This window comes from Rhinatrema bivittatum, chromosome 7 (genome assembly GCF_901001135.1).
Source record: "Rhinatrema bivittatum chromosome 7, aRhiBiv1.1, whole genome shotgun sequence".
NCBI lineage: Eukaryota > Metazoa > Chordata > Amphibia > Gymnophiona > Rhinatrematidae > Rhinatrema > Rhinatrema bivittatum.
In genome coordinates, this window is record NC_042621.1 from 132033064 (window position 1) to 132046183 (window position 13120).

General features: G+C 42.9%; 1 protein-coding gene across 8 annotated transcripts in view; it reads left to right on the forward strand.

Moving 5' to 3' along the window:
- The window catches only part of PIK3AP1 (phosphoinositide-3-kinase adaptor protein 1), a 214360-nt gene that overhangs the window by 196251 nt on the left and 4989 nt on the right, over positions 1–13120 (forward strand). For 7 of the 8 annotated variants that reach the window (XR_003857778.1, XM_029609145.1, XM_029609142.1 and 4 more), the window contains one exon: positions 9740–9843. Coding sequence is in view for 6 of the 8 variants with exons in the window: in XM_029609145.1 (XP_029465005.1) it covers positions 9740–9843 (104 nt within the window). In the remaining 2 variants the exon portion in view is untranslated. Of the gene's footprint in view, positions 1–9739; positions 9845–13120 lie in introns of those variants that run through there. The other variant, XM_029609146.1, reaches the window with a different exon arrangement.

Genomic DNA, 13120 nt, shown 5'->3' on the forward strand with positions numbered 1-13120 from the left:
AGAGGCATCTAGAGAACATATATTGCTTCAACTGTTACAGTGCCACCTATACATACACAACACCCCTCACTCCTTGACTGACAAAATCATCCATCCATTTGGAGAGAATTCTACTGTGTTGTGGTCCTTTTTTACACTGTGCGGCGAGAGAGGTGCCTGCACCAATATTTTATCCTGAATCTCTTTTGAGACATGATAGTCCTCTGCAGAAAAAAGTTCAGCAGAATCCTGGCACACTGAACTGTAGATAACAATGAAGTAAAGGCACCTGGCTCCCAAGAAGGCTTTTCTTCGGATTCTTCTACAGTGGTATCACTTATGGATGAGCATCTCTGTAGCTGGTCAGCATGACAATGCCAGTCTTGTTTATCTGTGGTTTGCATCATATAAGAAACAGACAGTGTAATCTAGATAGCTATATCAGGCATCCACTTTGGACTAGCTCCGTTGTTCCTTAAATAAACAAGATCTTGAGGTATGAAGGAATACAAGGATGATGGTGATGATGAAGATAAGAGTTCAGAAATTGTTCTTGCTTTTGCTGTAAGGCTCATTTAGGTTTGAGTTGAGATGGTTAAGGGTAGTTTTGAGATGACACCCTATAAGCAGCCAGTCTTGTCAGCCAATCACCTTCACTCATCTTTCTTAAGGCATCTTTGGCTGGCTCTACCATTTTTTCAGCCTGTCCATTTGCCTGAGAATGGCAAGGAGTTATGGTGACAGCTCAAAAAGTTATTGTTTTGCAAAACTCTTGAATTCTTTGGAGGTAAAAGCAATCCCATTATCAGTCTGAACCATGGCTTCAACTTCGATAAAAATATTGGTGTTTCTGAGGGGTTGTATCAAATAGCTTGGTATGTACGGCACTCATTTGCAACTCTTTCTCTGTTACATCAGTTCAGGGTTACCAGTCATAACTTCTCATTAGTACTTTTATGTACTCAAGGTAACATGACAGAGAGTGTTGCTTTGTCTTTAGCAACCCTAAAAGCGGCTTATGGACAGCATGAATGTCAAAAACACATCCAAGGATACAATTGTGAAATATTTGGCTCCAACTATTAAAGCAAGAACCTCCACATCAGTCTGTAAATAGTTCTGTCATGTGGATGTTGAGGTCATGAGTAATAGTTAACAGATGCTTTCTTCCTATCTGGCATAACATGATTGGGAACTGCTCTACCACCATAGGGAAATGCATCATTGTTAATAGGTTTTCTTCATCAAAATGGAGAAGTTCAGAATCAGATGTTAGTAATTTATTAACTTTCATAAAGGTTTGTGTATGCTAGTGAGCCTGTTTTGAAAAAGCAGTGGAGAGGAATAGCAACTGTAGTCTAGTGAGCAAGAAAATTGTGATAAAAAGTGTAGTCACAGGAAACCCTGTTTGGATTTTGACACAGAAGCATTTTGGATTGCCTTTGCTTTGTCTTCTGTTGGGTGGATACCTGATATATCAGTGTAGCTCCTATCTCAGCAGTGTCCTGGGTGACTCATTCCTGATGCCTCAAAATGGGATCAAACTTCTCTAAAGCACTCAGTTACTAATATCCTCAGATGTTCCCACTGTGAGGACATCATCAAAATATGGTGCAGCACTTGGAATCCCAGAAACAGATCTTCAATGAAGGGATGTGTAACCGCGTCCTCAAGGGAAGGAGCCACAGTCCCACTCCTGCACACAGGGTGAGGAAAATAAAACACTGCTGGGTCCTGTGGAATGGGGGCGGAAATGTTCTTGCAAGGCCAACCAGGAGAGTTTACAAGGCAGAAAATAATGCAAGTCCAAACAGCAAAAGCTTACTGAAAAAAGTTGGCAGTCTCCCATAATATAAAAATCCAAAGTCTAACAAATATAGGGAAACATCTCAAACACTCACTCTGAAGCAATGCAGAAAGCCAGAAACAGCTTACAATTAGATTTAAAAAATTAAAATCTCTCATCTGGACACAGTGCTTATGCTACTTAAGTCCCAACAACTCCAAGGCACCCCACACTACCTCCCAACGAGCTCAAAGAGAAAATATAAAGCCCTCCTTGAAATTTCTCACAGTACTCACAATAGCTGGATGGCCCTACTTGCTTCTGCAGTTGGGAATCCTCAAGTCCTGTCCACTTTTTTCAGAAGAGTTCTTCCTTTTCCCTGCATACTGCAGGAACACCAGCACAGGAACACCACCCTTTGATGTCCTCTTTGGTTCCCAGAAACACACCGACGACCTTCATCTTCTCAAATACCCTCTGCAGGAGCTCCTGCACTGAACTCCCAAAGACTCCCCCAAGCTTCTCAAGGTTCCTTCAGACTCCTCCCTAGCGCTTGTGGGAGTACGATGTATATTGCTCAGTTACTGCCCATCCCCTTAGAGGGAAGAGCCCTTCTAGCAATCACAATACACACCAACACCCTCTGAACCTCCCATTGCCGGAATATTCTTTGTTTTAAAGTACAGCTCCCTTTAGAGATGCCTAGAGGGGTTTACATATGAAAAATCTTTCATGCAGAAATTCCAATCTGAAGGTGCTTAACTCAAATAAACTGTGCACAGGCCTAGATTTCCCAATGGGCATTCTAGGCCTGTGCATAGGGCAACACAGTTTGGAAGGGATGGCAGAGTTCCTTCTCCATGGACCTATAATTTTGCCGCCCCTCCTCCTATCACCCCAAAACCTAATCCAATCCATTTCCCACCTGGATCTGAAATCCCACCTGCAGACTCAAGGCTCGGGCTCCAGCCCCAGCTCGGCTATTATAAGAAGGCAACGAGCACTGAGTCATACCAAGCTTTATGTTTACAAGCCCTGCTCTCTGCATGGAAGCCCAGAGAAGACGATACTTTTGAGGGCATGGCCCGTCCTGACTCAGTCCCTGCGCTCACTGCCGTCTCATGATGGTAGATCTGGAACTGGAGCTGGAACCTGAGCCTTAAGGTCTGCAGAGGGGGCTGCAGGACAGAAAGGTTCACAGGGCTGAAATGGCTGGAAATCTAATTGTAAGTCTGTGGAGGGTAAGGGGACAGAGGTATCGTAAGTACATTTGGGGATGGGGGGAGGGGAAGGAGGGCAGCAGGAGAATCTGAGGTCTATTAGTGTTTGGGTGAGAAACTGGAGTTTCATTGTCGGGGTAGAAGGGAGTCAGAGGCTGGGTCGTGGGGCAACAAAGCACCAACGGTGCCTGGGGCAGCCAAAGTCAAAATCTATTCCTAACTGTACATCTGCGTCATTCTCATCAACATTCTTGAGCAAGGTCAAGTTTAACAAAGATGTTACCCTACAGCAAAAGCAATGAATAGCTACACAGTTGACCTTCTCTGTGTGTAGCAGGGACCTTCCTGCCTCCAGGGGAAACACTTACTGTGAAGCAGAAATGCCTCGGAGGTCTTCTGTGGCAGCATTCTTTACTTAGAAAACAATAAGCATTATATATACAATTACATGATTCTATACAGGCTTATACTTTGGAATAGTCTCCCAGGTGAGAATAGAGCAGAGAATGACCTGTTATGGTTCAGAAAACAGCTAAAAATGTATTTTTTTCCTCTAGTTTTTCCTGACAGAACTTAAGTTCATTGGTTAATGAATATTTGTCTTTCTTCTCATGACTGTTTCATTGTTTTTCACTATTTGTTTTGTAATCAGTTGTTTCATGAAATATTATTGCTGTCGTCAAATATTTTTGTGTGTTATTTGTAATCTGCTGAGATTTGTGGATCAACGGAATATAAATTGTTTAACTAAATAAAATAAAATATACAGTTGATTGTGCTAGAATATAACCAGCACAACAGGCAGGAAGAAAGATGGAGATTTGACTCACCAGTACAGATTATACCCTAACTAATAGCCCTTGTAGGCCCATCCCTTCCCTTCATGCAGGATTATGCATGAAATAAATTTGCATACAATGGAGGCAGTGCATGCAAATCTATCTCATGCCTATTCATTGGGGATATCTTGAAAATTAGAACCCATTTGGGGTTTTTGAGGACGGAGTTGTCAACCTATCTCTACAAGGTCAAAGAGAGGCTCTCTTTGCCGCATGAACTGTTCTACTCTCCAACGTTCCCCTTACGAAGAAAAACTTCGAAACACTAGCGATGTCGGGCATGTTAGCAGAGCGAGCAGATGAGCTCTTTGGACTCTAGCTTCTTTCTTATTAAAAAGAGATAAGTACACTCATTTATCTCTAAGAATATCACTTCAAGTTGGAGGTTTATTTTGAAAAAACATTTTTCTAAAAAAATTGTCTTTAAAAAATTGTGTTTAAATTTGAGAGAAACAACGGCAGTATAAAGGTTTGCCTTAAAAAATAAGCGGTAGTGTTAATCACGTTTCAAAAAAAAGGTTACCCTATGATTGTAATGTGAATGGGTAGCCGTAACGGCACTTGTGCATAAAAGTTAAAGACGCTGTTAAGCGGAAGTGTACACCGGCCCACATATGAGGGTATACCTTATTTAATGAATCACGTGATATATGTGACTTTTCTTTTGGGATAACTTCATAGAGTGACCCTAGTCCTTCTATTATCTGAAAGAATAAATAGCCGATTCACATTTACCTGTTCTAGATTTCTCAGGATTTTAAAGACCTCTATCATATCCTCCTTCCGCTCTCTTCTCCAAGCTGAACAGCCCTAACCTCTTTAGCGTTTTATCTTAGGGGAGTTGTTCTATCCCCTTTATCATTTTGGTTGACCTTCTCTGTAAATTCTCCATCGCAACTATATCTTTTTTGAGATGCGGCAACAGAAAATTACACAATACTCAAGGTACGGTCTCACCATGGAGTGAAGCAGAGGCATTATGACATTTTCTGTTTTATTCACCATTCCCTTCCTAATAATTCCTAACATTCTGTTTGCTTTTTTGACTGCTGCAGCACACTGAGTCAACGATTTTAAAGTATTATCCACTATGATGCCTAGATCTCTTTCCTGGGTAGTAGCTCCTAATACGGAGCCTAACATCGTGTAACTACAGCATGGGTTATTTTTCCCTGTATGCATCACCTTGCACTTTTCCACATTTATTTTATTTTATTTATTTATTGAGTTTTATATACCATCGTTTGGTTTCGCCATCACAATGGTTTACAAAGTTTCGATGTTTAACAGAGTTTCCAAAGGTTCCTGTGGTTGTTAACATAGATAAGATAACATAGATATTGTAGGCTTTATAAACGTAGTTCGGATGTCAAACTATGGAGGGTGTTCCAGAGTTTCATCTGCCATTTGGATGCCCAATCTTCTAGTCTCGCAAGGCCCTCCTGCAATTTATCACAATCTGCTTATGATTTAACTACTCTGAATAATTTTGTATCATCTGCAAATTCGATTACCTCACTTGTCGTATTCCTTTCCAGATCATTTATAAATATATTGAAAAGCACTGGTCCAAGTACAGATCCCTGAGGCACTCCACTGTTTACCCTTTTCCACTGAGAAAATTGACCATTTAATCCTACTCTCTGTTTCCTGTCTTTTAACCAGCTTGCAGTCCACAAAAGGCACTGCACTTATCCCATGACTTTTTACTTTTCCTAGAAGCCTCTCATGAGGGATTTTGTCAGATGCCTTCTGAAAATCCAAATATACTACATCTACTGGTTCACCTTTATCCATGTTTATTAACCCCTTCAAAAAAATGAAGCAGATTTGTGAGGCAAGACTTGCCTTGAGTAAAGCCATGCTGACTTTGTTCCATTAAACCATGTCTTTCTATATGCTCTGTGGTTTTGATCTTTAGAATAGTTTCACGCACTGAAGTCAGGCTCACCGGTCTATAGTTTCCTGGATTGTCCCTGGAGCCCTTTTTAAATATTGGGGTTACATTAACCACCCTCCAGTCTTCAGGTCCAATGGATGATTTTAATGATAGGTTAAAAGTTTTAACTAATAGGTCTGAAATTTCATTTTTGAGTTCCTTCAGAACTCAAAGTTCCAGGAACTTGTCCAAATCTTTTTTAAATGCAGCTACGCTGCCTTAACCACATTCATGGAGTGTCCCCTAGTCTTTCTGAGCGCAGTATTCAAAATCCCATAAGACAGCAACTTTAAGTTACCTCTCTACAAAGCCAGTTATGGTATATTCAACCCTTTTATCTGGCTAACATTTAGCTGGATAAAAAAGAGATCTTTCAGGGAAGAGTTAGAGAATCCGGCTAACTTAGCTGATTTTTAAATATAACTGATTAGGGTAGCTGGATAACTTTTTAGACCTGCTTCAGAGCAGGTTTAAAGTTATCCCACTTTTTCTAGGGGGGGGGGAAGTGAAAGGGCCTGCGACCCCATTCTTCCCTCCCCCCCCCCCCCAATATCATATATGAGCAAGTAGGGCCATGCTCTCCAGCACCCGCAAACCCCTCTAAAAGTATAGCAGGCTGGTGAGGCAAGATTTCACCTGTGTAAATCCATCCTGGCTGTGACCCTTTAAACACATCTTTCTAGATGCTCTGTGACCTTGCACTTTAGAATAGTTTCCATGATTTTTCCCGGCACTGAAATCAGATTCATCTATCATTAAAATTGTTCATTGTAAGGTTATTGAAGTAGAAAAAGTAGTTGCCATTAATAACAACAAATTGGATAGACAAGATGAACGATTACATAAAGTGGAAGATATTCAAAAAAATTTAGTCAAGTCAGAGATTTCGAATGAAAAAAGATTTGAATACATGGAGAATAATCTTAGATATTCTAATTTAAGAATATTGAATTTTCCTTTTCAAAGAACTATAGCGCCTAAACAAATGTTTAAGGATTATTTAAAGCAAATACTGAAGATGCCAGAGCAGGCTATACCTGCCTTGGCAAAAATTTATTATATTCCAAAAAAAACATCAAAAAGAGACAAGCAGCCGGAGCAATCCATGAAACTGTCAGAAATCCTAGAAATGTCAAATGAGACAGAGATATTAGAAAGGGAAAACTTATTTGTCTCTTTCATATTTCCGCTAGAAAGGGATACAGTTTTGCGGTTATTTTTACGTAATAGGGCTCAGAAATATTATGGCCAACAGATCTGGATATGTCCAGATCTATCAAGAATAACACAATTAAGGAGAAGAGAATTTCTCAGATTGAAAAGTGATATTCTGTCTAGAGGTGTAAAACTTTACCTTCGATATCCATGTAAATGTGAAATATGGTATGAAGATAAAAAATATCTCTTTTATGAAGTTGCTGCGTTACAGACATTTCTAGATGCACACCCCCCAAAAGCAGTTAATGTGTGAGAGCAAGAAATATAAATTGTTGCATTTGTTTTCTTTAAATTGAGTGTGATAACTCTTTTTTTTCCCTATAATTCGCTCAATAATTAACTCAATGTCTTACAATTTCTTTATGAATGAATTGCTATATACTGACTGTAAAGGCAAATATTGAGTAATATAACATTGGTTAATATGATTATATGATAATATTTCAGTATGCTATATATTTTGTTGTTATAATCAGTGAAATTGAAAAATAAAGAATTAAAAAAATTGTTCATTGTACCCAAAGATTGGAGGGTGGCCAATGTAATCCCAATTTTTAAAAAGGGCTCCAGGGGTGACCGGGAAACTAGGGACTGCTGAACCTGACCCCATGCCGGGACAAATCGTGGAAACTGTTTTAAGGAACAAATTACCTGGGACTGCTGCTGCCTGTAGCTCACTTCCTTGGCACTGGAGCCACTTCTGCATCTCTGCCTTGTTTCTGCAGCCCCCAGGCCTGCTGCTGCCTCACTGGCTCTTCTGCAGCCCCCTGTGGTCACCACTGCCTTTCTCCCGCTTATGTGGTTCAAAATAAACAAAAGTCCTGCAGAGCCAGTGACAAGAAGGTAACTGAAGTGGTGCGACTGGAGAGGAAGAAGAGGAGGAAACAGAGAAAAATGAAAGAAATAAAGAAAGGAAACTAGGAGGGAGGAAATAGGCAAAGAGAGAAGGAGAGGAGATAAGACTAAAGCATTTGGAGGCAGAACTGAAAGAAGGGAGGCCTGACAAAGGGGAGGCAGAACTAGATGGAAGGAAGAAAAGAAAGTGGGTGCGGAGGAAGCGATAACAGGAATAGAGGACTATGGGAGGAAGAAGGAGGTGAGATGGGAAAAATGTAGTAAAGAGACTGGAGGAGAAAGACAGGGTAAGAGAGAAACTATAGTGAAAAGATGAAGTAAGACTGGGAGGGGGAAAAAGGAAAAGACATGAAAAGTAAGTTAAATAGGAAAGCGGGAATAAATGAAAGAAATAATAAAGAGCAAAAAGGAATTCAAAGAATACAACAAAGGCCCAAAACCTCATATTTTTTATGACAAGCATTTAAAACTTGTCAATTTTTGTTAAAAGTGTTACTTTTATGTCAAAATTAATTTACACTCGTATGCCATATTCATATGCATACGAGTTTCCTGCATGGGTGAGGCCATAAAAGAATTTATCTGGGGCAGGAGCCCTGATTAGCTCTTCCCTGTGCCCCTCTCCCCAGGGTGTGGTTCTTTTTGGTTGATGGGAAAGGTTTTCCTTTCAGGGTCCAGTGCACGGGCGACTAACTTCCTTCTGGTTATCCTCTGGGAGAGGGGTAATCTCTCTTCTCTGTGAATGCTGCGTGCCCAAATAAAGATGTTGGATACACTGGGTTAGTGTCCAAACTTAAAGTCTTTACTGATAAAAAAATAGTTGCAAATGGCACAATAAATATATTTCCAGCACCATAGTCTTTTCTCTTCTCGTTTACAGTTTTTACCTCCATGTGTGCAGGAATCTTTCAAGCAGGCAAGGGTTAGGTGAAATGGAGATCCCAGTGGGCAGGGTAACCCTTAAGCTGGTTAGGAAAACCCCTTCCAAAAATGGCCAAAAATCCTGTCCATGCACAGAGTAGGCTTTCTCTCTCCCCGGGGGCTGAAGACTCCGGATAGGTGTCCTCAAAGACCTTTGCTGTTATTGTACTCACGTTAGCATTTCTTCCAATTCCTTAGCTTTATCTGTCTCTGCCTCTCCTCTGGACCTGATGGGAGGGATCCCTGGATGCGGGTATCTTATCCCGCTCCAATGCAGGAAGGAAGGGTCAGCCAAAACAATCTATGCCCTGGATGTCTCAACTTAATGTTCTTTTTCCCTTAATCAAAATCACACTGGAATTATCCCATGCAGCGGGTCACCACCTCAAATGGGAAGGTCTTCCCTGTCCCTGGGCATCCCAAACACAGGGTTCCCCATTCCCTGAATCCAGAAAAGGCCCAGGTGACCAGCAAGGCTCCTAGCGAGAAAATCTCAAAATCCCGAAAACAGCCCGGAGGGGTATCCAAACCAGTTAGGGCGTGGACGAGCAGGGACACCCTCCCAACCCTGGTCAGGAATCCCGGGCTGGGTTAGCCTGTTCCTTCCGACTGGGCCTGAAAAGCACAAAAAAAAAGGTAAGTTCCTCACTACCTGCTAACTCTCAGGAGAGAGCTGTTATAAAGCCTCGCAGGGGGGTGGGGGGGGGGCGGGCGGCCATTCCCAGGCCCCTCAAAGAGAAAGTGAATGAATCCCCCTCCCATTCACTAATCTGTTGTATCTGGCATTTCTCGGGGCTTACTGGTAACCGACAGCAGGGTCAGGTTGCACATATAAAAGGTGCCACAGCATGGTAGCAGAATCTTGAAAATGGTACCGCAGAATTCACTAACCCTTGCAGCAGATTCTGTTGTTGGAAGCCTTGATTATAGTGTTGGAGAAGCAGGGCGCTGAAATTCACTCCTTTCATCCTTTTCTTTGAAGGATAATGAAATAACAGACAGAAGTAACAGCCAGTTGCCACGACGTGGAGACAGGGAGCCTGCCTTGCTGCCCCCTCCTAGGATACCTCCTCGGGCTCCTACCAGGTAAAGACTCCATTGACTTCTGATAAAATGGCACTCAGACCAGAGTCTCCATTGTACCAAGGGGCTTGGCCCGGTGGTGAGGGCCTTGATGGTTCTCGTCACTCCTCCTTGAGCTGCAGGGAACTGGGGCTGCTGCTGCTGCTGGTAAAATAATATTTGCAGGCTCCTTGGGAATGAAGGCAGGAAAGCCAAAAATTCTGAAGGGCGCCACCCAGAGCTGCCTCTTGTATTTCAGTCAGGCCTGTATGTGGCAGAAAACCAAAACAATTGGGGGCCACTCATGAGAAGGCTAACAGAAAGAAACAAAGCGAACGGTTAGGCATGATGACTTTCTGAAGAAAGCTAAATGGGAAAGCGGCGAGAGAAAAAATTTCTGTGGCTCTGTGAGATTATTTCAGGGATTAGAGGGACTTTTGCATCTGGGCCTGGATGGTTTAGAGAACCTTACATAAAAGGGATACAGAGCCTTTAACCCTTCTAGCACAGGTCAATAATGACTAAAAATTACTGCCATGTTTTGAAGCTCCTGTGAAAATAGCTGTAGCTCTCTGTCCAGTTTCTTGGAGAGAAATCTCTATATAATACCAACCAGCATCTCCAGGGGTCTTGGCAGACCGCATAGGCATGAAAACTGAATTCCCCTTTCACTGGTCCTCCAGAGCAGTGTTACGACAGCAAATAGGGTTGCGGGTGAGAGAAGCTTGTGCTGCTGCTGGCCGTGCTGTATGTGTTGTTCTGTTTCGAGGTAGGTAAGCGTGTGAAAGAAGCTTTATAGCTGCTGTTCAGACTGTATCTGTTCTGTGGTGGGCCAACACGGGTTGAAGAGGCTTGCATAGCTCTTGACCTTTTTATACCTTTTCTGTGGTGAGAGAGAGAGAGAGAGTGTGTGTGTGTGTGTGTGTGTGTGTGTGTGAAGTTTGCACTGCTGAAACCCATTTTCTTCCTGTTCTGTAGTGAGGTAGTGTATGTGGGAAGCTGGTGTAACCACCTCATCCTTCCTAGCTAACTTTCAGTATAGGAGAGGGAGGGGGGGTCAGTGTAAAAAAAACAAAAACAAAAAAAAACTTTCAACAACAATCAACTTCTTCAGGATTTCACATGGCTGCAAACTTTGCACTGAGACAAAAAAAGTAAAAACAAGAAAAACAACCACAATAAGGTCTGGTTTTGGTGCTCAGCAGCAATGACACTGACCTAGTTATAGTTTCAATAAAATGTTTTACTGAAACAGCAAAATGAAATTGTATTTAATTTTGCATACAAACATATACTGTATGTAAATACAATTTTTCTACATAGGCAATGATATAATGTAAACAAAACAAGAAAATAGACATTTCAGGCAACTCTGATTACATGATCAGAAAATAAAGTAAAAAAAATTGCTCAACTCTGTATCTACAAGCAACATTTATAAGTCAGTTCAGTTTAATATAGTACAAGCAGCCTTGCAATGGCTGGATCTTACTGTGCATCCTTAGTGAAGGTTCTTGCAGATTTCAGGCTCCAGTTGGGGGATGGGAGCTGCTTCTCCTTGCAAATTTCCATGGTCACTGCTTCAACCTCTTTGCAAAAAACATAGGGGCTAATGTAATAAAACCTGTGCTAAATCAGCATTAGATTTTAGCATGTGTTTTATTTAAAATGGCTTTAAAAAACACAGTCCCCATGGGATGCAGTAAGATAATGACATGCAAATAGACCAGGAGTAAAAAAAAAAAAAAAGTGCTAAACTGGAAATAAAACACGCTATTTTTGACTTAAGTTCCATTTCCAAGCTGATCCGCAGAAAAAAAAAGTCTTTTATCTCCCGATTGGAGCTCCTTCCCTCCTGCTTGGCCTCTTGGCCCAATGTGACCGGGCTGGGCTAAATGAGTCAGCTTGGGCCGAACTGAGATGAGTGGATCGGCTTGGCAAATCCTCCTTCCCCCAAGCATGACAAACTCTCTAATCTTATCTTAAAAGAAGTCGCGTCAAGTCCAGTACAATAAGTCCTCCTCCCCCCCCCTCCCCCCATTCACCATAAAAATATAATCCAGCCCAGAAGAACTTCCCCTCTTCACTCCCCCCCCCCCCCCCAGGGAACCCCAGCCAGAAAAGACTTCACCTCCTCCATCCAGGTAGTTCCTCACTGGCAGACGATTGGGCCCTTCACTGTCATACCTCAATGAAAGGACCAATCCCCTTTCAGAATTCTGAAAGCATAGCATTCTGAAGGAGGATTGGTCCTTTTGCTAACATGTGACAGTGGAGGGACCAATCAGCAGACAATGAGAGAACAGCCTAGCCAGGGTTCTCGAGTGGGATTTGGTGGTGGGGAAATTCTGCTGGGCTGAATTTATTTTTAGGTGAGAAGTGTCATGAGTCAATCAGGATGGGCTAGGATTTCCCTTAGCAGGAGTAGGGCCAGATTCTGGGGCAAGGATGGACTGTGTCTTCTGCTGATACTAGCCACCTCCCCCACAGGTAGAGCCCTTTGGTTCTGGTGGCCAGTAGGACTTAGCTGGAACACAGCACAGGTTGGGAGCTGGAACATGGCATAGGCTGGTACTAAGGAGAGGCAGGAGCAGGATACAGGCAGGGCTGGAGGCAAGGCTGCTACTGAGGACAGGCAGGAGGGGGAAACAGGCAGGACTAAAGGCACAGACTGGAACCAAGGGCTGGGGGCAAGGCCTGGAACAGGAGACAATGTTGGGTCTGAAGACAGGCAAACAAAGGCTTGAAGTGAGGGCAAGGCCTGGATTGGAAACAGGGACTAGACTGGGCAAGGCAAGGACAGGACCAAGACTAGACAAGGACAGGATTAGAATGAACAACAATAATCAGGCCTAAACAGAGCACAAGGCTGGCTAGGCAAACCTAGAAGGCTCGAAGGCCACACGGCAGGTCAGGGAGGCCCAGGAGGCCACTGATCAAGGCAGGAAGGCCCAAGAGGCCACAGAGCAAGGCAAGGAAGCCTGGAAGGCCACAGAGAAAGGCAGGTAGCCAAGGCAGACCACAAGGCAAGGCTGGAAAGCATGGCAAGGATGGCCAAGTCAAGGAGCCAAGGTGATTCGATGAAGAGGCAAGGAAGGAACAGACAGGCTGGGTTCAACAAGTCAGTGGCTAGAGCGACTGTGAGAGAGGCTTGCTGATGACCTCTGCTGGTGGGGGGCTGCATAGTAGGCAGAATCATGACAAGAGGGAGGGGACTGGGAGGGGAAGGAGAACCTACTGGACTGGACTCGACCCGGACCCTGCCTTGACTATTTTTTTAAGAGGTGGGATAGTTAGGATT